The 26,848-nt window shown below is 51.2% G+C and overlaps 1 protein-coding gene across 3 annotated transcripts in view; it reads right to left on the minus strand.

Moving 5' to 3' along the window:
* Window positions 1–26,848, minus strand: part of RGL2 (ral guanine nucleotide dissociation stimulator like 2) — a 256,218-nt gene that overhangs the window by 194,967 nt on the left and 34,403 nt on the right. Inside the window, exon 1 of one of the 3 annotated variants that reach the window (XM_078641625.1) lies at window positions 8,530–8,688. The exons of the other annotated variants lie outside the window; for them this stretch is intronic. Within the exon in view, the coding sequence (XP_078497751.1) occupies window positions 8,530–8,568 (39 nt within the window). The 5' untranslated portion in view covers window positions 8,569–8,688. Of the gene's footprint in view, window positions 1–8,529; window positions 8,689–26,848 lie in introns of those variants that run through there. 3 annotated transcript variants of the gene reach the window in all.

Here is a 26,848-nt window from a genome sequence, read left to right on the forward strand (position 1 = left end):
ATCCCGAAGTGGGGAAAATTGATTCACTCCCTACTTTTCTCCATCTGTAGGGGTGCCCCTATCCCCTCTTCGTGGAAAGGGGCGGAGGTGGTCCCTATTTATAAAAAATGCCCCAGAGATGATCCATCAAATTATAGGCCCATTAGCCTGTTAGATATTAGCCAAAAAGTAGTTGGAAAGGTCCTACTGGTCAGAATACTAGACTGGGTAGATGAAAATAAAATCCTCTCTGACTACCAGGCGGGTTTTAGAGTGGGCACCGGGACAATCGAACAAGCTTTTAGACTAATGATGGTGTATTGGAAAGTCGTGGTTATAGGCAAGGGCAGTCTTTATCTCGCGTTTATCGATTTAAAGACTGCCTTTGACCTTGTACCTAGGGAGATCCTATGGAGTGTATTGGCCGACATGGGGTTGCCCCATTACTTATTATCACTTCTTGTTAGGTTGCATGAGAACAGCTTTGCCCAGATTAGGTGGGGCCCAGGGGGAGAAAAAACAAGCAGCATCCCGGTTGAGAGAGGGGTCCGCCAGGGATGTGTGTTAGCTCCCACCCTTTTTTCTCTTTACATCAATGGGGTGGTTGAGCATCTCCGGGAACATCCTTCAGATGAACCATCCCTGGCTGGTGAACGCATACCTACCCTCCTCTTCGCGGATGACACACTCTTAATATCAAAAACCCCAATTGGCCTCCAAAGGCTCTTAAATAACTTTCAATCCTTCTGCTCCAAACGAGGCCTGGCAATCAACAAAAGCAAGACAAAATACCTTGTGTTGAATCCTCCTAAAAAACCAGTCCGCTCCCCTACCCTGAACGCTGAACCCCTGGAGAGGGTAGAAGTCTTCGACTATCTTGGTATTCGCCTTTCACACAAAATGGAATGGTCCCCACATTTGGACAAAATGTTGTTAACCCACAAGAGGACAACAGGAGCTCTTTTAAAAGAACAACGCTCCTGCACAATAAGACCAATAGCTGTAGTCCTTGAGATCTATTCGGCTAAAGGGGTTAGTTCTGCTCTTTACGGGGCTGAACTTTGGGGCTCATCCATCACTGACGATTTACCAAGATCAGAGAAGAAATTTTGTAAAGCGATTATGTCTCTCCTTCAGGGTACCCCCACGGTCCCGCTAATGTTGGACCTAGGTTGCCGCCCAATTGATGACCTTGCAAGACTCCGTCCACTTTTGCTATGGGCACGACTGTGGTGTGTGGAGGAACTTGGCAAATACGCGCAAGGTCTAGCAGAAATCATGTCATTACCAGGGTGGCATAACATCAAATGGCTGAGAGATATTAAGACATTGCTATTAAATCTGGGCTTAAATGAAGCGTGGGTCAACAGATCCTCACCACCGAAGTCAACTCTTAAGAAGCTTTATTGGGACTGGATTTTGCCACAAAGGAACACTAGCACTACTATGGGCAGACTTACGGAGGACTTCTTGAAGTTTAAGGACCAACCCAAACGGGAAGTGTACCTTGATATCATTGAAAAACCCTTTGATAGGGCTCTGTACTTCAAATTTAGAGCAGGAACTCTTCCTTTGTACCATTTTACTTCACGTTGGAAATCCCCTGCACAGACTACAGAACTTTGCCCAGTATGCCTATGTAAACCAGAGACAGTGGCACATTTTATGTTTGAGTGCGGAGAGTATGCCCTTCCCAGGAGGGCTTGGCTCAAAAATCTATGCCGGCAGTTGGGCACTAGGAGCCACATGGCCGCAATTCGGATATTAATGTCTGACAGTCGTGCCACCTATGTTTGCGCCCTAGCTAAATTTTTATCATGGGCTTGGTCAATTCGAACTAAAAGGCTAAAATCAACTGTTTAATTCTTTTTTTTAAACCAACTGCTAAATGAACTTTTTTGAAAATTTTGTAAACTTTTAACTAACTTTTTCTATTGGGTCAAACTCTTTCTGTATGTTCATGTTTGCTTTTTGCTTTTAAACTTGATGTATTTGATTTATGTGCAGCTTTTATGATAACTTTTTATCGAAATAAAGCCTTTTTGACTGACTGGCCTATTTCTCATACAGCAGCGCTATCCCCAGGGGGCACAGCTCCACAAGCCTAGTTCTCATAGAGCAGCGCTGTCTGGTGGGGACACAGCTCCCACAAGCCTAGTTCTCATACAGCAGCGCTATCCCCCAGGTGACACAGCTCCCACAAGCCTAGGTCTCATAGAGCAGCGCTGTCTGGTGGGGACACAGCTCCCACAAGCCTAGTTCTCATACAGCAGCGCTATACCCAGGAGACACAGCTCCACAAGCATAGTTCTCGTACAGCAGCGCTATACCCAGGAGACACAGCTCCACAAGCCTAGTTCTCATACAGCAGCGCTATACCCAGGAGACACAGCTCCACAAGCCTAGTTCTCATACAGCAGCGCTATCCCCCAGGTGACACAGCTCCCACAAGCCTAGTTCTCATACAGCAGCGCTATCCCCCAGGGGACACAGCTCCACAAGCCTAGTTCTCATACAGCAGCGCTATCCCCAGGGGTCACAGCTCCCACAAGCCTAGTTCTCATACAGCAGCGCTATACCCAGGGGACACAGCTCCACAAGCCTAGTTCTCATACAGCAGCGCTATACCCAGGAGACACAGCTCCACAAGCCTAGTTCTCATACAGCAGCGCTATCCCCCAGGTGACACAGCTCCCACAAGCCTAGTTCTCATACAGCAGTGCTATCCCCCAGGGGACACAGCTCCCACAAGCCTAGTTCTCATACAGCAGCGCTATCCCCCAGGGGACACAGCTCCCACAAGCCTAGGTCTCATAGAGCAGCGCTGTCTGGTGGGGACACAGCTCCCACAAGCCTAGTTCTCATACAGCAGCGCTATACCCAGGAGACACAGCTCCACAAGCCTAGTTCTCGTACAGCAGCGCTATACCCAGGAGACACAGCTCCACAAGCCTAGTTCTCATACAGCAGCGCTATCCCCCAGGTGACACAGCTCCCACAAGCCTAGTTCTCATACAGCAGCGCTATCCCCCAGGGGACACAGCTCCACAAGCCTAGTTCTCATACAGCAGCGCTATCCCCAGGGGTCACAGCTCCCACAAGCCTAGTTCTCATACAGCAGCGCTGTCTCGTGGGGACACAGCTCCCAGAAGCCTAGTTCTCATACAGCAGCGCTATCCCCAGGTGTCACAGCTCCACAAGCCTAGTTCTCATACAGCAGCGGTATCCCCCAGGTGACACAGCTCCCACGAGTCTAGTTCTCATACAGCAGCGCTATCCCCAGGTGACACAGCTCCACAAGCCTAGTTCTCATACAGCAGCGCTATCCCCCAGGGGACACAGCTCCACAAGCCTAGTTCTCATACAGCAGCGCTATCCCCAGGGGACACAGCTCCCACAAGCCTAGTTCTCATACAGCAGCGCTATCCCCCAGGTGACACAGCTCCCACAAGCCTAGTTCTCATACAGCAGCGCTATCCCCAGGAGACACAGCTCCACAAGCCTAGTTCTCGTACAGCAGCGCTATACCCAGGAGACACAGCTCCACAAGCCTAGTTCTCATACAGCAGCGCTATACCCAGGAGACACAGCTCCACAACCCTAGTTCTCATACAGCAGCGCTATCCCCAGGGGACATAGCTCCACAAGCCTAGTTCTCATACAGCAGCGCTATCCGCAGATGACACAGCTCCCACGAGCCTAGTTCTCATACAGCAGCGCTATCCCCAGGGGACACAGCTCCACAAGCCTAGTTCTCATACAGCAGCGCTGTCCCCAGGGGACACAGCTCCCACAAGCCTAGTTCTCATACAGCAGCGCTATCCCCCAGGTGACACAGCTCCCACAAGCCTAGTTCTCATACAGCAGCGCTGTCCCCAGGGGACACAGCTCCACAAGCCTAGGTCTCATACAGCAGCGCTATCCCCAGGGGACACAGCTCCACAAGCCTAGTTCTCATACAGCAGCGCTATCCGCAGATGACACAGCTCCACATGCCTAGTTCTCATACAGCAGCGCTATCCCCAGGGGTCACAGCTCCACAAGCCTAGTTCTCATACAGCAGCGCTGTCCCCAGGGGACACAGCTCCCACAAGCCTAGTTCTCATACAGCAGCGCTATCCCCAGGGGACACAGCTCCACAAGCCTAGTTTTCATACAGCAGCGCTATCCCCAGGGGACACCGCTCCCACAAGCCTAGTTCTCATACAGCAGCGCTATCCCCAGGGACACAGCTCCCACAAGCCTAGTTCTCATACAGCAGCGCTATCCCCAGGTGACACAGCTCCACAAGCCTAGTTCTCATACAGCAGCGCTATCCCCAGGGGACACAGCTCCCACAAGCCTAGTTCTCATACAGCAGCGCTATCCCAAGGGACACAGCTCCCACAAGCCTAGTTCTCATACAGCAGCGCTATCCCCAGGTGACACAGCTCCCACAAGCCTAGTTCTCATACAGCAGCGCTATCCCCAGGGGACACAGCTCCCACAAGCCTAGTTCTCATACAGCAGCGCTATCCCCCAGGGGACACAGCTCCCACAAGCCTAGTTCTCATACAGCAGCGCTATCCCCAGGGGACACAGCTCCCACAAGCCTAGTTCTCATACAGCAGCGCTATCCCCAGGTGACACAGCTCCCACAAGCCTAGTTCTCATACAGCAGCGCTATCCCCAGGGGGCACAGCTCCCACAATCCTAGTTCTCATACAGCAGCGCTATCCCCAGGTGACACAGCTCCCACAAGCCTAGTTCTCATACAGCAGCGCTATCCCCAGGAGACACAGCTCCCACAAGCCTAGTTCTCATACAGCAGCGCTGTCTCGTGGGGACACAGCTCCCACAAGCCTAGTTCTCATACAGCAGCGCTATCCCCAGGTGACACAGCTCCCACAAGCCTAGTTCTCATACAGCAGCGCTATCCCCAGGGGACACAGCTCCACAAGCCTAGTTCTCATACAGCAGCACTATCCCCAGCTCAGGGCTCATACAGCAGCTCTATCCCCAGGAGACACAGCTCCCACAAGCCTAGGTCTCATACAGCAGCGCTATCCCCAGGTGACACAGCTCCACAAGCCTTGTTCTCATACAGCAGCGCTATCCCCCAGGTGACACAGCTCCCACAAGCCTAGTTCTCATACAGCAGCGCTATCCCCAGGAGACACAGCTCCCACAAGCCTAGTTCTCATACAGCAGCGCTATCCCCAGGTGACACAGCTCCCACAAGCCTAGTTCTCATACAGCAGCGCTATCCCCAGGGGACACAGCTCCACAAGCCTAGTTCTCATACAGCAGCGCTATCCCCAGCTCAGGGCTCATACAGCAGCGCTATCCCCAGGGGACACAGCTCCCACAAGCCTAGGTCTCATACAGCAGCGCTATCCCCAGGAGACACAGCTCCCACAAGCCTAGGTCTCATACAGCAGCGCTATCCCCCAGGTGACACAGCTCCCACAAGCCTAGGTCTCATACAGCAGCGCTATCCCCCAGGTGACACAGCTCCCACAAGCCTAGTTCTCATACAGCAGCGCTATCCCCAGGGGACACAGCTCCCACGAGCCTAGTTCTCATACAGCAGCGCTATCCCCAGGTGACAGCTCCCACAAGCCTAGTTCTCATACAGCAGCGCTATCCCCCCAGGTGACACAGCTCCCACAAGCCTAGTTCTCATACAGCAGCGCTATCCCCAGGAGACACAGCTCCCACGAGCCTAGTTCTCATACAGCAGCGCTATCCCCAGCTCAGGGCTCATAGAGCAGCGCTATCCCCAGGTGACAGCTCCCACAAGCCTAGTTCTCATACAGCAGCGCTATCCCCCCAGGTGACACAGCTCCCACAAGCCTAGTTCTCATACAGCAGCGCTACCCCAGGGGGTACAGCTCCCACAAGCCTAGTTCTCATACAGCAGCGCTATCCCCAGGGGACACAGCTCCCACAAGCCTAGTTCTCATACAGCAGCGCTATCCCCAGGTGACACAGCTCCCACAAGCCTAGTTCTCATACAGCAGCGCTATCCCCAGGGGACACAGCTCCCACGAGCCTAGTTCTCATACAGCAGCGCTATCCCCAGCTCAGGGCTCATAGAGCAGCGCTATCCCCAGGTGACAGCTCCCACAAGCCTAGTTCTCATACAGCAGCGCTATCCCCCCAGGTGACACAGCTCCCACAAGGCTAGTTCTCATACAGCAGCGCTACCCCAGGGGGTACAGCTCCCACAAGCCTAGTTCTCATACAGCAGCGCTATCCCCAGGGGACACAGCTCCCACAAGCCTAGTTCTCATACAGCAGCGCTATCCCCAGGGGACACAGCTCCCACAAGCCTAGTTCTCATACAGCAGTGCTATCCCCCAGGGGACACAGCTCCCACAAGCCTAGTTCTCATACAGCAGCGCTATCCCCCAGGGGACACAGCTCCCACAAGCCTAGGTCTCATAGAGCAGCGCTGTCTGGTGGGGACACAGCTCCCACAAGCCTAGTTCTCATACAGCAGCGCTATACCCAGGAGACACAGCTCCACAAGCCTAGTTCTCGTACAGCAGCGCTATACCCAGGAGACACAGCTCCACAAGCCTAGTTCTCATACAGCAGCGCTATCCCCCAGGTGACACAGCTCCCACAAGCCTAGTTCTCATACAGCAGCGCTATCCCCCAGGGGACACAGCTCCACAAGCCTAGTTCTCATACAGCAGCGCTATCCCCAGGGGTCACAGCTCCCACAAGCCTAGTTCTCATACAGCAGCGCTGTCTCGTGGGGACACAGCTCCCAGAAGCCTAGTTCTCATACAGCAGCGCTATCCCCAGGGGTCACAGCTCCACAAGCCTAGTTCTCATACAGCAGCGGTATCCCCCAGGTGACACAGCTCCCACGAGTCTAGTTCTCATACAGCAGCGCTATCCCCAGGTGACACAGCTCCACAAGCCTAGTTCTCATACAGCAGCGCTATCCCCAGGGGACACAGCTCCCACAAGCCTAGTTCTCATACAGCAGCGCTATCCCCCAGGTGACACAGCTCCCACAAGCCTAGTTCTCATACAGCAGCGCTATCCCCAGGAGACACAGCTCCACAAGCCTAGTTCTCGTACAGCAGCGCTATACCCAGGAGACACAGCTCCACAAGCCTAGTTCTCATACAGCAGCGCTATACCCAGGAGACACAGCTCCACAACCCTAGTTCTCATACAGCAGCGCTATCCCCAGGGGACATAGCTCCACAAGCCTAGTTCTCATACAGCAGCGCTATCCGCAGATGACACAGCTCCCACGAGCCTAGTTCTCATACAGCAGCGCTATCCCCAGGGGACACAGCTCCACAAGCCTAGTTCTCATACAGCAGCGCTGTCCCCAGGGGACACAGCTCCCACAAGCCTAGTTCTCATACAGCAGCGCTATCCCCCAGGTGACACAGCTCCCACAAGCCTAGTTCTCATACAGCAGCGCTGTCCCCAGGGGACACAGCTCCACAAGCCTAGGTCTCATACAGCAGCGCTATCCCCAGGGGACACAGCTCCACAAGCCTAGTTCTCATACAGCAGCGCTATCCGCAGATGACACAGCTCCACATGCCTAGTTCTCATACAGCAGCGCTATCCCCAGGGGTCACAGCTCCACAAGCCTAGTTCTCATACAGCAGCGCTGTCCCCAGGGGACACAGCTCCCACAAGCCTAGTTCTCATACAGCAGCGCTATCCCCAGGGGACACAGCTCCACAAGCCTAGTTCTCATACAGCAGCGCTATCCCCAGGGGACACAGCTCCCACAAGCCTAGTTCTCATACAGCAGCGCTATCCCAAGGGACACAGCTCCCACAAGCCTAGTTCTCATACAGCAGCGCTATCCCCAGGTGACACAGCTCCCACAAGCCTAGTTCTCATACAGCAGCGCTATCCCCAGGGGACACAGCTCCCACAAGCCTAGTTCTCATACAGCAGCGCTATCCCCCAGGGGGTACAGCTCCCACAAGCCTAGTTCTCATACAGCAGCGCTATCCCCAGGGGACACAGCTCCCACAAGCCTAGTTCTCATACAGCAGCGCTATCCCCAGGGGACACAGCTCCCACAAGCCTAGTTCTCATACAGCAGCGCTATCCCCAGGTGACACAGCTCCCACAAGCCTAGTTCTCATACAGCAGCGCTATCCCCAGGGGACACAGCTCCCACAAGCCTAGTTCTCATACAGCAGCGCTATCCCCAGGTGACACAGCTCCCACAAGCCTAGTTCTCATACAGCAGCGCTATCCCCAGGAGACACAGCTCCCACAAGCCTAGTTCTCATACAGCAGCGCTATCCCCCAGGTGACACAGCTCCCACGAGCCTAGTTCTCATACAGCAGCGCTATCCCCAGGGGACACAGCTCCCACGAGCCTAGTTCTCATACAGCAGCGCTATCCCCAGGGGACACAGCTCCCACGAGCCTAGTTCTCATACAGCAGCGCTATCCCCAGGGGACACAGCTCCCACGAGCCTAGTTCTCATACAGCAGCGCTATCCCCAGGGGACACAGCTCCCACGAGCCTAGTTCTCATACAGCAGCTCTATCCCCCTTCCCCTCACTCACCTCGGGCGGGATGTAGTACCAGGTGGTCCGGCTCTTCATCGTCCGTCCCTCTGTCCGCTCCTCGCCCTCTCACTCCCCGGGACAGTCTTCCAGAGGGGGGTGAGGCCGGGGGGCGCTCCAGGGGTCGCCATGCAGGGCTGCCGGGTCAGGAGCTGGCAGAGGGCCCCCCCGAAGCGAGGGCACAGGTCTGTCCCCTCAGGGCCACGCCAGCGGCGCCCTCGCACCCCGGCCCCACAGCGGCCATGTCTGTCTGTCTGTCCCTCGCGGGTCTGTGTCTGGCCTGACCCTGCTGCGGGTGCCAGGGGGTCGAGGGGGCCCTCACAGGCTGCGTCTGAACCTATAGGGCCCAGGGCTATTTACTCTCACAGACCCCTGAGGGTGGCCCCACAGACCCTCTGTCTGTTCCTCACGAGCCTGTGTCCGCCTCCACAGGATAGGTCCACAGGTTGGGTCCCTCTGCCCTCCGGGGCCCTCACAGACCCCTCGTCCGCCTCCACAGGCCCCTGGTCTGCCCCTCGGGCCGGCGCTTCCCTCACGGGCCCCGGCGTCGCCCTCGGAGGACAGAGTGAAGGGAGCGAGGAAACGAGAACTGAAGCGAAAAGGGAAGTCATCACATGAGCGGGGACGGAGCGGCCTCCCGGGGAGAGAGAGGGGTTACCACACCCGAGACAAGGACAGGGAGAGGGGGGCAGGAGGAGAGGAGGAGAGGGGGAGGGAGGGGAAGAGGAAAGGAGGAGAGAGGGGGGGGAAGAAAAGAGAGGGAGGGAGGGGAAGAAGAAAGAAGGAGAGAGACCACAGAAGAAAAGAGAGAGGGGCTGGAGGAGCGGAAGAGGGGGAGGGAGGGGAAGAGGAAAGAAGGAGAGAGGGCACAGAAGAAAAGAGAGAGAGCGAGGGGAAGAGGAAAGAAGGAGAGAGGAAAGAAGGAGAGAGGGCACAGAAGAAAAGAGAGAGAGCGAGGGGAAGAGGAAAGAAGGAGAGAGGAAAGAAGGAGAGAGGAAAGAAGGAGAGAGGGCACAGAAGAAAAGAGAGAGGGGCTGGAGGAGAGTAGGAGGGGAGGAGGAAAGAAGGAGAGAGGGAGGGGGGAGGGGAAGAGGAAAGAAGGAGAGAGGGAGGGGGGAGGAGGAAAGAAGGAGAGAGGGAGGGGGAGGAGGAAAGAAGGAGAGAGGGAGGGGGAGGGGAAGAGGAAAGAAGGAGAGAGGGAGGGGGGAGGAGGAAAGAAGGAGAGAGGGCACAGAAGGAGAGAGGAGAGAGCGAGGGGAAGAGGAAAGCAGGAGAGAGGGCACAGAAGAAAAGAGGAGAGAGGAGGGGAAAGAAAAGAAGGAGAGAGGGCACAGAAGAAAAGACAGAGGGGTTGGAGGAGCGGAAGAGGGGGAGGGAGGGGACGAGGAAAGAAGGAGAGAGGGAGGGGGAAGAAAAGAGAGAGAGAGAGAGAGAGAGAGGGGAGGAGGAAAGAAGGAGAGAGGGCACAGAAGAAAAGAGGGCGAGGGAGGGAAGAAGGGAACCGAGACAGCACAGAAGAAAGGAGTTGAGCGCGGGTGAGGAAAGTTGAGAAAGGAGGGACACAACGAAGAGAGGAAAAGGGGGGAAGTTGAGCGGGCCGGGAGGGGAGAGGAAAACAAAGGGGGGTAAGGAAGCGGGGAAAATCTCCAGAGCGGCCTTTGCTAGGTGCCCCCTGGGCGCGGGCGCAGACACGGGGCGCCCCGGCTGATGGGGTGGATTCAATGAGGCCGCAGGGGGGGGCTTTTGTGTCCAGGGGTCAGTACTTGGAGGAGCAGGACCAGCCCCATCAACAGCCCCCTGATGGGCGCCTCGCACTCATCCTCAGAGCACAAGAGCGCCCCCCCCCGCCCATTGACACTCTGTGCGGGGCTGATTGCCACATCCAGAGCGACAATGGGTCAGTCTGGGCGGCACAGCAGGGGGGGGGGGTCCTCGTGCCTGGGTCCAGGGCAGGGGTCACCTGGAAGGGCGAGAAGGCCCCTGCTGCTGAATCCAGCCAACCAAAGGAAGGGATTATAGTTCTAGTATGGCAGCCATGGGTGCTGCTTTTTTTTAATTTTATGCAACTAACAACCCTAGACAAAGGCAATAGTTCTGGCTTGTTGTAGGTGTGACGCTACTTGTTGTATTTTGTATCCGGATGCAATGACAGAAGCAACACAAATACCAGTCGGGCGGCGCATTATATGAAGCACAGATTTTTAGCTGCTGTGTTTTAAGGCACGCATTTTATTACATCAAACACCCTTTTGGAGAGACCGCCCTAGTTTTTACATCCCACTTAAAGCTCTGGAAACAGCGCCATGTCACAGTCACCCCACGTCAAGGCGCTGTGCATCATGCATGACTCATGCCTTCCACTTTTTCAGACTGCCTATGAGCAGGGGCAGAGTGAACCCTGCCCCGCCCCCTGCTCTAGGAACTACAGCGAGGACGGAGTCCTTGATGGGTCTCATAATTAATGTGAAAAAGGGAGTGAGTAAGTACGTGAAGGAATGGGCGGATGGGTGGCTGGATAGATGAGTGGATGGATGGATAGATGAGTGAAAAGGTGGATGGATGAGTGAAAAGGTGGATGGATGAGTGAAAAGGTGGATGGATGAGTGAAAAGGTGGATGGATTGATGAATTGATGAGTGAAAGGGTGGATGTAAGGCTGGATGAGTGAATGAAAGGGCGGGTAGATGGACAAAAGGATGGATGGATGAGAGAAAGGATGGATGGATGAGTGAAAGGATGGATGGATGAGTGAAAGGATGGATGAATGATAGGGTCAATGGATGGATTCATGAGTGGATTAGTAGATGGATGGGTGGGTGCATGGAAGGATGGATGGCTAAGTGAAAGGGGAATTGAAAGAGAAAGGGGGATGAGTAAATGGATGACTGAACAAGTGAGTGGGTGGAAGGATGAGTGACTGGATGGATGAATGAGTAAGTGAAAGGATGGCTGGATAGGTAAATGGATGAGTGAATGGATGGATGGGTGGAAGAGTGGATGGATGAGTGTACGGATGGATAGGGGGAAAGGGTGGATGGATGGATGGATGATGGATGAGTGAAAGGGTGGATGAAGGGATATGCGAGGGATAGGTTTGTAAATGGATGAATATGGACATGGATGGGCACAGATGGAAGGACAGAATGAATGGTGAAAGGCTGAATGATGGATGACAGTCTGATTACACCTTGTAACCCCCATTATCTTAAGCAGCATTTCCTATACATTGACTTTCTCATTTATATGAGTGATTGTCTCTATATAATGTGTGTGTTGCAGCTCACTCCTACACTCTGCCCCACATACTTGGGATGAGTAGCACTATCGAAGAAATTAAATACACATGAGAGAGGGTCTATGTGAAGACGAGGGGCGCCATCGGAGGGTGGTATCCAGGCCAGGCTGGCCGGACCGGGCCTCGGCGTTTTCTCCGGGAGCTGTAAAGGTGTGGGGGGGGGGGGGTTTGTTACCATAAAAGACCTGCACATTTGCTTAAAGCTGCGCGTAGACTGACCAACCATGAAGAGCACACTTGTCTCGACCTAATATAAACTTATTTTCACTTGTACTTTAGTGGTTGTCTATTTCCTTACTTATATACTACTGCGCAACCTTCTCTGATGTGTCTGTAAAACTTACCTTTTGTCCTGAATTTTGATGTCCTGTCCTGAGTTTTTGTCCTGAATTTTGACCCTTTCTCCTGAATTTTTACACTCACCGTCCTGAATTTGCACCCATGCCAGTGGGTCACCCTAGCATCAGCAGAGGAGGGTTTTGTTGCGGTGTCAGCAGGGGTCAGAGGGCAAAGGGACGGCAAGGAAGGGTCAATGGGGTGTTTAAAGGCCAAGGACACTTTAGACAAGGACAAGGCTGGAGAGAAGGGGCTGCTGCTGGCATCCCCTAAAGCACCCAGCTCCGTGCGCCCCTCAGGGCTGGATTGGGATCAAAAGTAGTTCCGAGCGCCCTAAAAAGAAAGTGACCCACATCTGCGGATTGCGCCTTTTCGGACAACGCTGCTTCAGTGTTTTAAACTTTATGAAAAGAAGGTTCTCTAAGAGAGGCGTGTTCTCTTAACTTCACTGAGATTTTTAAAAAAATGCAAAGGTTGTCAGGACTCTTAGTGCACGGATTTGTTTACACTGATAAATAAAAATATAAGCAAGACCACTGCTGCTCATCCGCCCACCGGGCCGCCGCCGGCATCTGAACAAGCCCAGAGCCCAATCGGCCACCACGCGGGCCATAGAAGTGGCCCACGGCTCCAACTCCGATACCGGCCATCGCCCGAGTGCCCGCTCTACCAATCCGACCCTCAGATACTGGCGCCCTGGGCCCGAGCCCAGCTCGCCCATGCCAAGAGGCGGGCCCTGGCGGGGCCGCGGCGGAACAGAGGAGGGGGTGGAGCCACGAGGGAGAAGAGGTGAGACAGAGAGGAGAGAGGGAGAGAGGGGAGGAGAGGAGAGAAAGAAAGGGGGAGAGGACAGGGCTCGGCAGGACAGAGGGGTTGGGGGCCTTCACTGTGCGGCTTGAAGCCACCGCGTAAGCAAGGCGCTATGCCTTGGTCAGGGTGTGTGTAGGTTTCGCCCACACACTGCTGTACGAGGCACTTCCTCGCCTCCCAGTAGTTACTGTGTGTTTGTTGTGGTACCCACCTCCCTCCAGGGGGTAAGTGGCCGCAGGGGTCCACGGTTGGACATTGAGTAGCCCCTGCCAGGGCAGCTGTACCCGCTCATTACTTGGTGACCAAAGTTGGAATTGGAAAACATTTACTCTGGGAACCCCTCCATTGGGGGTCAGGGTGTGGCAGAGGGGAGGGGTGGAGTCACGAGGGGCGGAGCTTGAGAAGCAGGGTCTGACAGTTGACATTTACATAAAAAAAATCCTGCTGCAAAGAAATTAGCAACAAGGAGGTATGTGACAGTAAATCTGCTCTGCATTGGCTATTTCATTGGTCACAGAGGCTGCATTTTTAAATATCTTGCAGGGTTAAGGCACCTGCTGCAGAGATCATCGTGTGTCCAGCAATGTTGAGGGGATTATAATAGCCTTAAGGTAACTCTGGTGGTTAACGCAGCACAGAGAGGCACAAAAGGGAGGACAGAAAAGAGGGGCAGAGAAGGGGGGACAGTAAAGAGAGGCAGAGAAGCGAGGACAGTGAAGAGAGGCAGAGAAGGGGGACAGTGAAGAGAGGCAGAGAAGGGGGGGACAGTGAAGAGAGGCAGAGAAGGGGGGCAGTGAAGAGAGGCAGAGAAGCGAGGACAGTGAAGAGAGGCAGAGAAGGGGACCAGTGAAGAAGGGCAGAGAAGCGAGGACAGTGAAGAGAGGCAGAGAAGGGGGACAGTGAAGAAGGGCAGAGAAGCGAGGGCAGTGAAGAGAAGCAGAGAAGGGGGGATAGTGAAGAGAGGCAGAGAAGGGGGACAGTGAAGAGAGGCAGAGAAGTGAGGACAGTGAAGAGAGGCAGAGAAGGGGGACAGTGAAGAAGGGCAGAGAAGCGAGGGCAGTGAAGAGAAGCAGAGAAGGGGGGACAGTAAAGAGAGGCAGAGAAGCGAGGACAGTGAAGAGAGGCAGAGAAGGGGGGACACTAGTGAAGAGAGGCAGAGAAGGGGGACAGTGAAGAGAGGCAGAGAAGGGGGACAGTGAAGAGAGGCAGAGAAAGGGGGACAGTGAAGAGAGGCAGAGAAGGGGGACAGTGAAGAGAGGCAGAGAAGCGAGGACAGTGAAGAGAGGCAGAGAAGGGGGACAGTGAAGAAGGGCAGAGAAGCGAGGGCAGTGAAGAGAAGCAGAGAAGGGGGGATAGTGAAGAGAGGCAGAGAAAGGGGGACAGTGAAGAGAGGCAGAGAAGGGGGGACAATGAAGAGAGGCAGAGAAGGGGGGACAGTGAAGAGAGGCAGAGAAGGGGGACAGTGAAGAGAGGCAGAGAAGCGAGGACAGTGAAGCGAGGCAGAGAAGGGGGACACTAGTGAAGAGAGGCAGAGAAGGGGGACAGTGAAGAGAGGCAGAGAAGGGGGACAGTGAAGAGAGGCAGAGAAGGGGGGACAGTGGAGAGAGGCAAGGAAGGGGGGACAGTGAAGCAAGGCACAGAAGGGGGGACACTAGTGAAGAGAGGCAGAGAAGGGGGACAGTGAAGAGAGGCAGAGAAGCGAGGACAGTGAAGAGAGGCAGAGAAGCGAGGACAGTGAAGAGAGGCAGAGAAGGGGGACAGTAAAGAAGGGCAGAGAAGCGAGGACAGTGAAGAGAGGCAGAGAAGGGGGACAGTGAAGCGAGGCAGAGAAGGGGGGATATTGAAGAGAGGCAGAGAAGGGGGACAGACACTAGTGAAGAGAGGCAGAGAAGGGGGACACTAGTGAAGAGAGGCAGAGAAGGGGGACAGTGAAGAGAGGCAGAGAAGGGGGACAGTAAAGAAGGGCAGAGAAGCGAGGACAGTGAAGAGAGGCAGAGAAGGGGGCAGTGAAGCGAGGCAGAGAAGGGGGACAGACACTAGTGAAGAGAGGCAGAGAAGGGGGACACTAGTGAAGAGAGGCAGAGAAGGGGGACAGTGAAGAAGGGCAGAGAAGGGGGACACTAGTGAAGAGAGGCAGAGAAGGGGGGCAGTGAAGAGAGGTAGAGAAGCAGGACAGTGAAGAGAGGCAGATAAGGGGGATAGTGAAGAGAGGCAGAGAAGCGACGACAGTGAAGAGAGGCAGAGAAGGGGCAGTGAAGTGAGGTAGAGAAGCGAGGACAGTGAAGAGAGGCAGAGCAGGGGCGACAGTGAAGAGAGGCAGAGAAGGGGGACAGTGAAGAGAGCCCAGACAGAAAGACAGTGAATAGAGGCAGAGAAGGGGGACCGTGAAGAGAGGTAGAGATGCGTGGACAGTGAGAGAGGCAGAGAAGGGGGACAGTGAAGAGAGGAAGAAAAGGGGGTACAGTGAAGAGAGGCGGAAAAGTAGGACAGTGAAGAGAGGCATAGAAGGGGGACACTAGTGAAGAGAGGCGGATAAGGGGGACAGTGAAGAGAGGCAGAGAAGCGAGGACAGTGAAGAGGCAGAGAAGGCGGACAGTAAAGAGAGGCAGAGAAGCGAGGACAGTGAAGAGAGGCTGGGAAGCAAGGACAGTGAAGAGAGGCAGAGAAGGGGGGACAGTGAAGAGAGGCAGAGAAGGGGGACAGTAAAGAAGGGCAGAGAAGCGAGGACAGTGAAGAGAGGCAGAGAAGGGGGCAGTGAAGCGAGGCAGAGAAGGGGGACAGACACTAGTGAAGAGAGGCAGAGAAGGGGGACAGACACTAGTGAAGAGAGGCAGAGAAGGGGGACAGTGAAGAAGGGCAGAGAAGGGCGACACTAGTGAAGAGAGGCAGAGAAGGGGGGCAGTGAAGAGAGGTAGAGAAGCAGGACAGTGAAGAGAGGCAGATAAGGGGGATAGTGAAGAGAGGCAGAGAAGCGACGACAGTGAAGAGAGGCAGAGAAGGGGGCAGTGAAGTGAGGTAGAGAAGCGAGGACAGTGAAGAGAGGCAGAGCAGGGGGGACAGTGAAGAGAGGCAGAGAAGGGGGACAGTGAAGAGAGCCCAGACAGAAGGACAGTGAATAGAGGCAGAGAAGGGGGACAGTGAAGAGAGGTAGAGATGCGTGGACAGTGAGAGAGGCAGAGAAGGGGGACAGTGAAGAGAGGAAGACAAGGGGGTACAGTGAAGAGAGGCGGAAAAGTAGGACAGTGAAGAGAGGCAGAGAAGGGGGACACTAGTGAAGAGAGGCGGATAAGGGGGGACAGTGAAGAGAGGCAGAGAAGCGAGGACAGTGAAGAGGCAGAGAAGGCGGGACAGTAAAGAGAGGCAGAGAAGCGAGGACAGTGAAGAGAGGCTGGGAAGCAAGGACAGTGAAGAGAGGCAGAGAAGGGGGGACAGTGAAGAGAGGCAGAGAAGCGAGGACAGTGAAGAGGCAGAGAAGGCGGGACAGTAAAGAGAGGCAGAGAAGCGAGGACAGTGAAGAGGCAGAGAAGGCGGGACAGTAAAGAGAGGCAGAGAAGCGAGGACAGTGAAGAGAGGCTGGGAAGCGAGGACAGTGAACAGAGGCAGAGAAGCGAGGACAGTGAAGAGGCAGAGAAGGCGGGACAGTAAAGAGAGGCAGAGAAGCGAGGACAGTGAAGAGAGGCAGAGAAGCGAGGACAGTGAAGAGGCAGAGAAGGCGGGACAGTAAAGAGAGGCAGAGAAGCGAGGACAGTGAAGAGAGGCAGAGAAGCGAGGACAGTGAAGAGGCAGAGAAGGCGGGACAGTAAAGAGAGGCAGAGAAGCGAGGACAGTGAAAAGAGGCAGAGAAGGCAGAGCAGTTTAAAGAGAACAGATTGGAGACAAGGTCAGACAAGCATTAGCAACCCCAGCCTTGGCAAAGAGCGCATCAACAGCGCCATGAAGCCCACGGGCGTACGTGCGCTTTAAAAAAAAACCCTAACATAACATAACATAACATTGTTTTATTTTTAAATGTTTTTTACAAACACATGAAATAGGCATTAACCGTTTAGAAAAAAACTGCAGTCTAAAAGAAAAATGCTTAACTGCGCACAAAAAAAAGTAAGTAATAACCCATCACAAAAATAAATGCAAATAAAACATGAAATGAAAGCAGAAATGAAAGCAGATATTGGCACCCCTCATCGGCACTGAAGCGGACCGGTGTTTAGGGCGCTGTGACATCACATTCTAATATAGGTCGATATTTTCATATCCTTCTCATAAATAGATAAGTTTGTCTTGAGTATGGGAACATGAATTCGTTTGTTTGAAGTTTGTTGACTTTAGTTTTTTTTTTGCTGTGTTCATTTCTTTTAATCTTCCAAACCTTTCAATTGTTTATTAGTTATTCTGGTATTTTCTCATCATTTTACCGTCTCTTTTTATGCATTCTTTTCTTCGCTGACAAGTCTTCTGGGTCTTCGAAATGAAGCATGCAGTAAATTGGCCCATGATAAACCTTCCCTCCCTGATGCTGAGGTCTGAACCTGGCGCGCGCCCCAGGGCCGCCTCTCTCTAGGGGACATTTAACTCTAAGCAGGGGCCCCTTCAGAGTCCTGTGATGATCTGAGGTGGCCCTCAGCGCCTTCCAGACTCCCAATCTACCGTCAGTGAGTGTGACCCCATCAGTGCCACAGGAACTGCTTCCGGTTCATTCCAGCCCATGTTTTGCATCAATCCATTCCCACCCGCGGAGCCTCGCGGCCACACACAGTTTGTCGGTAGAAAGGCTTTTCTAAGTGAATCTAGCGGTGTGAAAGGGCCACATGACCTCTCTGCAGCGGGAACCCTTCGCTTGAACATTTGTAATCAATCTTTCATTATTGTTCGCTCGCACTCAACGGCTCCTGTAAAGACCCACCCACAAATAAAGCTAAGGGTGAAAGGATCGCTTCCGGCCCTGGCCCGGCGGGGCCCCCTGCAGGGTCTTGTGGATTCTTCTGGAGTATTCGAGCTTCCTACAATGCAGGCGCAGCCGCTTTCATTTTCGATAACACTTCTCTTTTTATTCAGTTAGTTTCTTATTGAAGGCACCCACCATGATCTCTCTTCCTGTTTCCTCTTTGGCTCGTGCTGTAACTCTAAATATTGTGGGAAACATCCATTACATGCAGTCATTACAAGGGCCTACCTTTACAACACAACTGCCTTTACAATGCATTATAAGGTAAGTAATGGAGATTTGTTTAGTGTTAGGGTTTTGGAGTACATGAGAATAGTAATTTTTACCCCTACGCTATCCAACGCTTGTTGCACTATCTGGAGTGGGAATAGTAATTTTTACCCCTACGCTATCCAACGCTTTCCCTACTGTTTCATCCTCTGGAGTGGGAATAGTAATTTTTACCCCTACGCTATCCAACGCTTTCCCTACTGTTGCACTCTCTGGAGTGGGAATAGTAATTTTTACCCCTACGCTATCCAACGCTTTCCCTACTGTTTCACCCTCTGCAGTGGGAATAGTAATTTTTACCCCTACGCTATCCAACGCTTGTTGCACGCTCTGGAGTGGGAATAGTAATTTTTACCCCTACGCTATCCAACGCTTGTTGCACTATCTGGAGGGGGAATAGTAATTTTTACCCCTACGCTATCCAACGCTTTCCCTACTGTTTCACCCTCTGGAGTGGGAATAGTAATTTTTACCCCTACGCTATCCAACGCTTTCCCTACTGTTGCACTCTCTGGAGTGGGAATAGTAATTTTTACCCCTACGCTATCCAACGCTTGTTGCCCTATCTGGAGTGGGAATAGTAATTTTTACCCCTACGCTATCCAACGCTTTCCCTACTGTTTCACCCTCTGGAGTGGGAATAGTAATTTTTACCCCTACGCTATCCAACGCTTTCCCTACTGTTGCACTCTCTGGAGTGGGAATAGTAATTTTTACCCCTACGCTATCCAACGCTTTCCCTACTGTTTCACCCTCTGGAGTGGGAATAGTAATTTTTACCCCTACGCTATCCAACGCTTGTTGCACTATCTGGAGGGGGAATAGTAATTTTTACCCCTACGCTATCCAACGCTTTCCCTACTGTTTCACCCTCTGGAGTGGGAATAGTAATTTTTACCCCTACGCTATCCAACGCTTTCCCTACTGTTGCACTCTCTGGAGTGGGAATAGTAATTTTTACCCCTACGCTGTCCAACGCTTTCCCTACTGTTTCACCCTCTGGAGTGGGAATAGTAATTTTTACCCCTACGCTATCCAACGCTTGTTGCACGCTCTGGAGTGGGAATAGTAATTTTTACCCCTACGCTATCCAACGCTTGTTGCACAATCTGGAGTGGGAATAGTAATTTTTACCCCTACACTATCCAACGCTTGTTGCACTCTCTGGAGTGGGAATAGTAATTTTTACCCCTACACTATCCAACGCTTTCCCTACTGTTGCACCCTCTGGAGTGGGAATAGTAATTTTTACCCCTACGCTATCCAACGCTTGTTGCACTCTCTGGAGTGGGAATAGTAATTTTTACCCCTACGCTATCCAACGCTTGTTGCACGCTCTGGAGTGGGAATAGTAATTTTTACCCCTACGCTATCCAACGCTTGTTGCACTATCTGGAGTGGGAATAGTAATTTTTACCCCTACGCTATCCAACGCTTTCCCTACTGTTTCACCCTCTGGAGTGGGAATAGTAATTTTTACCCCTACGCTATCCAACGCTTGTTGCACGCTCTGGAGTGGGAATAGTAATTTTTACCCCTACGCTATCCAACGCTTTCCCTACTGTTTCACCCTCTGGAGTGGGAATAGTAATTTTTACCCCTACGCTATCCAACGCTTGTTGCACGCTCTGGAGTGGGAATAGTAATTTTTACCCCTACGCTATCCAACGCTTGTTGCACTATCTGGAGTGGGAATAGTAATTTTTACCCCTACGCTATCCAACGCTTTCCCTACTGTTTCACCCTCTGGAGTGGGAATAGTAATTTTTACCCCTACGCTATCCAACGCTTTCCCTACTGTTGCACTCTCTGGAGTGGGAATAGTAATTTTTACCCCTACGCTATCCAACGCTTTCCCTACTGTTTCACCCTCTGGAGTGGGAATAGTAATTTTTACCCCTACGCTATCCAACGCTTGTTGCACGCTCTGGAGTGGGAATAGTAATTTTTACCCCTACGCTATCCAACGCTTGTTGCACTATCTGGAGTGGGAATAGTAATTTTTACCCCTACACTATCCAACGCTTGTTGCACTCTCTGGAGTGGGAATAGTAATTTTTACCCCTACACTATCCAACGCTTTCCCTACTGTTGCACCCTCTGAAGTGGGAATAGTAATTTTTACCCCTACGCTATCCAACGCTTGTTGCACTCTCTGGAATGGGAATAGTAATTTTTACCCCTACGCTATCCAACGCTTGTTGCACGCTCTGGAGTGGGAATAGTAATTTTTACCCCTACACTATCCAACGCTTGTTGCACTATCTGGAGTGGGAATAGTAATTTTTACCCCTACGCTATCCAACGCTTTCCCTACTGTTTCACCCTCTGGAGTGGGAATAGTAATTTTTACCCCTATGCTATCCAACGCTTGTTGCACGCTCTGGAGTGGGAATAGTAATTTTTAGCCCTACGCTATCCAACGCTTGTTGCACTATCTGGAGTGGGAATAGTAATTTTTACCCCTACGCTATCCAACGCTTTCCCTACTGTTTCACCCTCTGGAGTGGGAATAGTAATTTTTACCCCTACGCTATCCAACGCTTGTTGCACGCTCTGGAGTGGGAATAGTAATTTTTACCCCTACGCTATCCAACGCTTGTTGCACTATCTGGAGTGGGAATAGTAATTTTTACCCCTACGCTATCCAACGCTTTCCCTACTGTTTCACCCTCTGGAGTGGGAATAGTAATTTTTACCCCTACGCTATCCAACGCTTTCCCTACTGTTGCACTCTCTGGACTGGGAATAGTAATTTTTACCCCTACGCTATCCAACGCTTTCCCTACTGTTTCACCCTCTGGAGTGGGAATAGTAATTTTTACCCCTACGCTATCCAACGCTTGTTGCACGCTCTGGAGTGGGAATAGTAATTTTTACCCCTACGCTATCCAACGCTTGTTGCACTATCTGGAGTGGGAATAGTAATTTTTACCCCTACACTATCCAACGCTTGTTGCACTCTCTGGAGTGGGAATAGTAATTTTTACCCCTACACTATCCAACGCTTTCCCTACTGTTGCACCCTCTGGAGTGGGAATAGTAATTTTTACCCCTACGCTATCCAACGCTTGTTGCACTCTCTGGAGTGGGAATAGTAATTTTTACCCCTACGCTATCCAACGCTTTCCCTACTGTTGCACTCAGTGGAGTGGGAATAGTAATTTTTACCCCTACACTATCCAACGCTTTCCCTACTGTTGCACCCTCTGGAGTGGGAATAGTAATTTTTACCCCTACGCTATCCAACGCTTGTTGCACTCTCTGGAGTGGGAATAGTAATTTTTACCCCTACGCTATCCAACGCTTGTTGCACTATCTGGAGTGGGAATAGTAATTTTTACCCCTACGCTATCCAACGCTTTCCCTACTGTTTCACCCTCTGGAGTGGGAATAGTAATTTTTACCCCTACGCTATCCAACGCTTTCCCTACTGTTGCACTCTCTGGAGTGGGAATAGTAATTTTTACCCCTACGCTATCCAACGCTTTCCCTACTGTTTCACCCTCTGGAGTGGGAATAGTAATTTTTACCCCTACGCTATCCAACGCTTGTTGCACTATCTGGAGGGGGAATAGTAATTTTTACCCCTACGCTATCCAACGCTTTCCCTACTGTTTCACCCTCTGGAGTGGGAATAGTAATTTTTACCCCTACGCTATCCAACGCTTTCCCTACTGTTGCACTCTCTGGAGTGGGAATAGTAATTTTTACCCCTACGCTGTCCAACGCTTTCCCTACTGTTTCACCCTCTGGAGTGGGAATAGTAATTTTTACCCCTACGCTATCCAACGCTTGTTGCACGCTCTGGAGTGGGAATAGTAATTTTTACCCCTACGCTATCCAACGCTTGTTGCACTATCTGGAGTGGGAATAGTAATTTTTACCCCTACACTATCCAACGCTTGTTGCACTCTCTGGAGTGGGAATAGTAATTTTTACCCCTACACTATCCAACGCTTTCCCTACTGTTGCACCCTCTGGAGTGGGAATAGTAATTTTTACCCCTACGCTATCCAACGCTTGTTGCACTCTCTGGAGTGGGAATAGTAATTTTTACCCCTACGCTATCCAACGCTTGTTGCACGCTCTGGAGTGGGAATAGTAATTTTTACCCCTACGCTATCCAACGCTTGTTGCACTATCTGGAGTGGGAATAGTAATTTTTACCCCTACGCTATCCAACGCTTTCCCTACTGTTTCACCCTCTGGAGTGGGAATAGTAATTTTTACCCCTACGCTATCCAACGCTTGTTGCACGCTCTGGAGTGGGAATAGTAATTTTTACCCCTACGCTATCCAACGCTTGTTGCACTATCTGGAGTGGGAATAGTAATTTTTACCCCTACGCTATCCAACGCTTTCCCTACTGTTTCACCCTCTGGAGTGGGAATAGTAATTTTTACCCCTACGCTATCCAACGCTTGTTGCACGCTCTGGAGTGGGAATAGTAATTTTTACCCCTACGCTATCCAACGCTTGTTGCACTATCTGGAGTGGGAATAGTAATTTTTACCCCTACGCTATCCAACGCTTTCCCTACTGTTTCACCCTCTGGAGTGGGAATAGTAATTTTTACCCCTACGCTATCCAACGCTTTCCCTACTGTTGCACTCTCTGGAGTGGGAATAGTAATTTTTACCCCTACGCTATCCAACGCTTTCCCTACTGTTTCACCCTCTGGAGTGGGAATAGTAATTTTTACCCCTACGCTATCCAACGCTTGTTGCACGCTCTGGAGTGGGAATAGTAATTTTTACCCCTACGCTATCCAACGCTTGTTGCACTATCTGGAGTGGGAATAGTAATTTTTACCCCTACACTATCCAACGCTTGTTGCACTCTCTGGAGTGGGAATAGTAATTTTTACCCCTACACTATCCAACGCTTTCCCTACTGTTGCACCCTCTGAAGTGGGAATAGTAATTTTTACCCCTACGCTATCCAACGCTTGTTGCACTCTCTGGAGTGGGAATAGTAATTTTTACCCCTACGCTATCCAACGCTTGTTGCACGCTCTGGAGTGGGAATAGTAATTTTTACCCCTACGCTATCCAACGCTTGTTGCACTTTCTGGAGTGGGAATAGTAATTTTTACCCCTACGCTATCCAACGCTTTCCCTACTGTTTCACCCTCTGGAGTGGGAATAGTAATTTTTACCCCTATGCTATCCAACGCTTGTTGCACGCTCTGGAGTGGGAATAGTAATTTTTAGCCCTACGCTATCCAACGCTTGTTGCACTATCTGGAGTGGGAATAGTAATTTTTACCCCTACGCTATCCAACGCTTTCCCTACTGTTTCACCCTCTGGAGTGGGAATAGTAATTTTTACCCCTACGCTATCCAACGCTTGTTGCACGCTCTGGAGTGGGAATAGTAATTTTTACCCCTACGCTATCCAATGCTTGTTGCACTATCTGGAGTGGGAATAGTAATTTTTACCCCTACGCTATCCAACGCTTTCCCTACTGTTTCACCCTCTGGAGTGGGAATAGTAATTTTTACCCCTACGCTATCCAACGCTTTCCCTACTGTTGCACTCTCTGGACTGGGAATAGTAATTTTTACCCCTACGCTATCCAACGCTTTCCCTACTGTTTCACCCTCTGGAGTGGGAATAGTAATTTTTACCCCTACGCTATCCAACGCTTGTTGCACGCTCTGGAGTGGGAATAGTAATTTTTACCCCTACGCTATCCAACGCTTGTTGCACTATCTGGAGTGGGAATAGTAATTTTTACCCCTACACTATCCAACGCTTGTTGCACTCTCTGGAGTGGGAATAGTAATTTTTACCCCTACACTATCCAACGCTTTCCCTACTGTTGCACCCTCTGGAGTGGGAATAGTAATTTTTACCCCTACGCTATCCAACGCTTGTTGCACTCTCTGGAGTGGGAATAGTAATTTTTACCCCTACGCTATCCAACGCTTTCCCTACTGTTGCACTCAGTGGAGTGGGAATAGTAATTTTTACCCCTACACTATCCAACGCTTTCCCTACTGTTGCACCCTCTGGAGTGGGAATAGTAATTTTTACCCCTACGCTATCCAACGCTTGTTGCACTCTCTGGAGTGGGAATAGTAATTTTTACCCCTACGCTATCCAACGCTTTCCCTACTGTTGCACTCAGTGGAGTGGGAATAGTAATTTTTACCCCTACACTATCCAACGCTTTCCCTACTGTTGCACCCTCTGGAGTGGGAATAGTAATTTTTACCCCTACACTATCCAACGCTATCCCTACTGTTGCACCCTCTGGAGTGGGAATAGTAATTTTTACCCCTACTCTATCCAACGCTTGTTGCACTCTCTGGAGTGGGAATAGTAACTTTTTACCCCTACTCTATCCAACGCTTGTTGCACTCTCTGGAGTGGGAATAGTAATTTTTACCCCTACTCTATCCAACGCTTGTTGCACTCTCTGGAGTGGGAATAGTAATTTTTACCCCTACACTATCCAACGCTTGTTGCACTCTCTGGAGTGGGAATAGTAATTTTTACCCCTACGCTATCCAACGCTTGTTGCACTCTCTGGAGTGGGAATAGTAATTTTTACCCCTACGCTATCCAACGCTTGTTGCACTATCTGGAGTGGGAATAGTAATTTTTACCCCTACGCTATCCAACGCTTTCCCTACTGTTTCACCCTCTGGAGTGGGAATAGTAATTTTTACCCCTACGCTATCCAACGCTTGTTGCACGCTCTGGAGTGGGAATAGTAATTTTTACCCCTACGCTATCCAACGCTTGTTGCACTATCTGGAGTGGGAATAGTAATTTTTACCCCTACGCTATCCAACGCTTTCCCTACTGTTTCACCCTCTGGAGTGGGAATAGTAATTTTTACCCCTACGCTATCCAACGCTTGTTGCACGCTCTGGAGTGGGAATAGTAATTTTTACCCCTACGCTATCCAACGCTTGTTGCACTATCTGGAGTGGGAATAGTAATTTTTACCCCTACGCTATCCAACGCTTTCCCTACTGTTTCACCCTCTGGAGTGGGAATAGTAATTTTTACCCCTACGCTATCCAACGCTTTCCCTACTGTTGCACTCTCTGGAGTGGGAATAGTAATTTTTACCCCTACGCTATCCAACGCTTTCCCTACTGTTTCACCCTCTGGAGTGGGAATAGTAATTTTTACCCCTACGCTATCCAACGCTTGTTGCACGCTCTGGAGTGGGAATAGTAATTTTCACCCCTACGCTATCCAACGCTTGTTGCACTATCTGGAGTGGGAATAGTAATTTTTACCCCTACACTATCCAACGCTTGTTGCACTCTCTGGAGTGGGAATAGTAATTTTTACCCCTACACTATCCAACGCTTTCCCTACTGTTGCACCCTCTGAAGTGGGAATAGTAATTTTTACCCCTACGCTATCCAACGCTTGTTGCACTCTCTGGAGTGGGAATAGTAATTTTTACCCCTACGCTATCCAACGCTTGTTGCACGCTCTGGAGTGGGAATAGTAATTTTTACCCCTACGCTATCCAACGCTTGTTGCACTATCTGGAGTGGGAATAGTAATTTTTACCCCTACGCTATCCAACGCTTTCCCTACTGTTTCACCCTCTGGAGTGGGAATAGTAATTTTTACCCCTATGCTATCCAACGCTTGTTGCACGCTCTGGAGTGGGAATAGTAATTTTTAGCCCTACGCTATCCAACGCTTGTTGCACTATCTGGAGTGGGAATAGTAATTTTTACCCCTACGCTATCCAACGCTTTCCCTACTGTTTCACCCTCTGGAGTGGGAATAGTAATTTTTACCCCTACGCTATCCAACGCTTGTTGCACGCTCTGGAGTGGGAATAGTAATTTTTACCCCTACGCTATCCAACGCTTGTTGCACTATCTGGAGTGGGAATAGTAATTTTTACCCCTACGCTATCCAACGCTTTCCCTACTGTTTCACCCTCTGGAGTGGGAATAGTAATTTTTACCCCTACGCTATCCAACGCTTTCCCTACTGTTGCACTCTCTGGACTGGGAATAGTAATTTTTACCCCTACGCTATCCAACGCTTTCCCTACTGTTTCACCCTCTGGAGTGGGAATAGTAATTTTTACCCCTACGCTATCCAACGCTTGTTGCACGCTCTGGAGTGGGAATAGTAATTTTTACCCCTACGCTATCCAACGCTTGTTGCACTATCTGGAGTGGGAATAGTAATTTTTACCCCTACACTATCCAACGCTTGTTGCACTCTCTGGAGTGGGAATAGTAATTTTTACCCCTACACTATCCAACGCTTTCCCTACTGTTGCACCCTCTGGAGTGGGAATAGTAATTTTTACCCCTACGCTATCCAACGCTTGTTGCACTCTCTGGAGTGGGAATAGTAATTTTTACCCCTACGCTATCCAACGCTTTCCCTACTGTTGCACTCAGTGGAGTGGGAATAGTAATTTTTACCCCTACACTATCCAACGCTTTCCCTACTGTTGCACCCTCTGGAGTGGGAATAGTAATTTTTACCCCTACGCTATCCAACGCTTGTTGCACTCTCTGGAGTGGGAATAGTAATTTTTACCCCTACGCTATCCAACGCTTGTTGCACTATCTGGAGTGGGAATAGTAATTTTTACCCCTACGCTATCCAACGCTTTCCCTACTGTTTCACCCTCTGGAGTGGGAATAGTAATTTTTACCCCTA

The sequence above is a fragment of the Lissotriton helveticus genome, chromosome 5_1, assembly GCF_964261635.1.
Source record: "Lissotriton helveticus chromosome 5_1, aLisHel1.1, whole genome shotgun sequence".
Taxonomy (NCBI): Eukaryota; Metazoa; Chordata; class Amphibia; order Caudata; family Salamandridae; genus Lissotriton; species Lissotriton helveticus.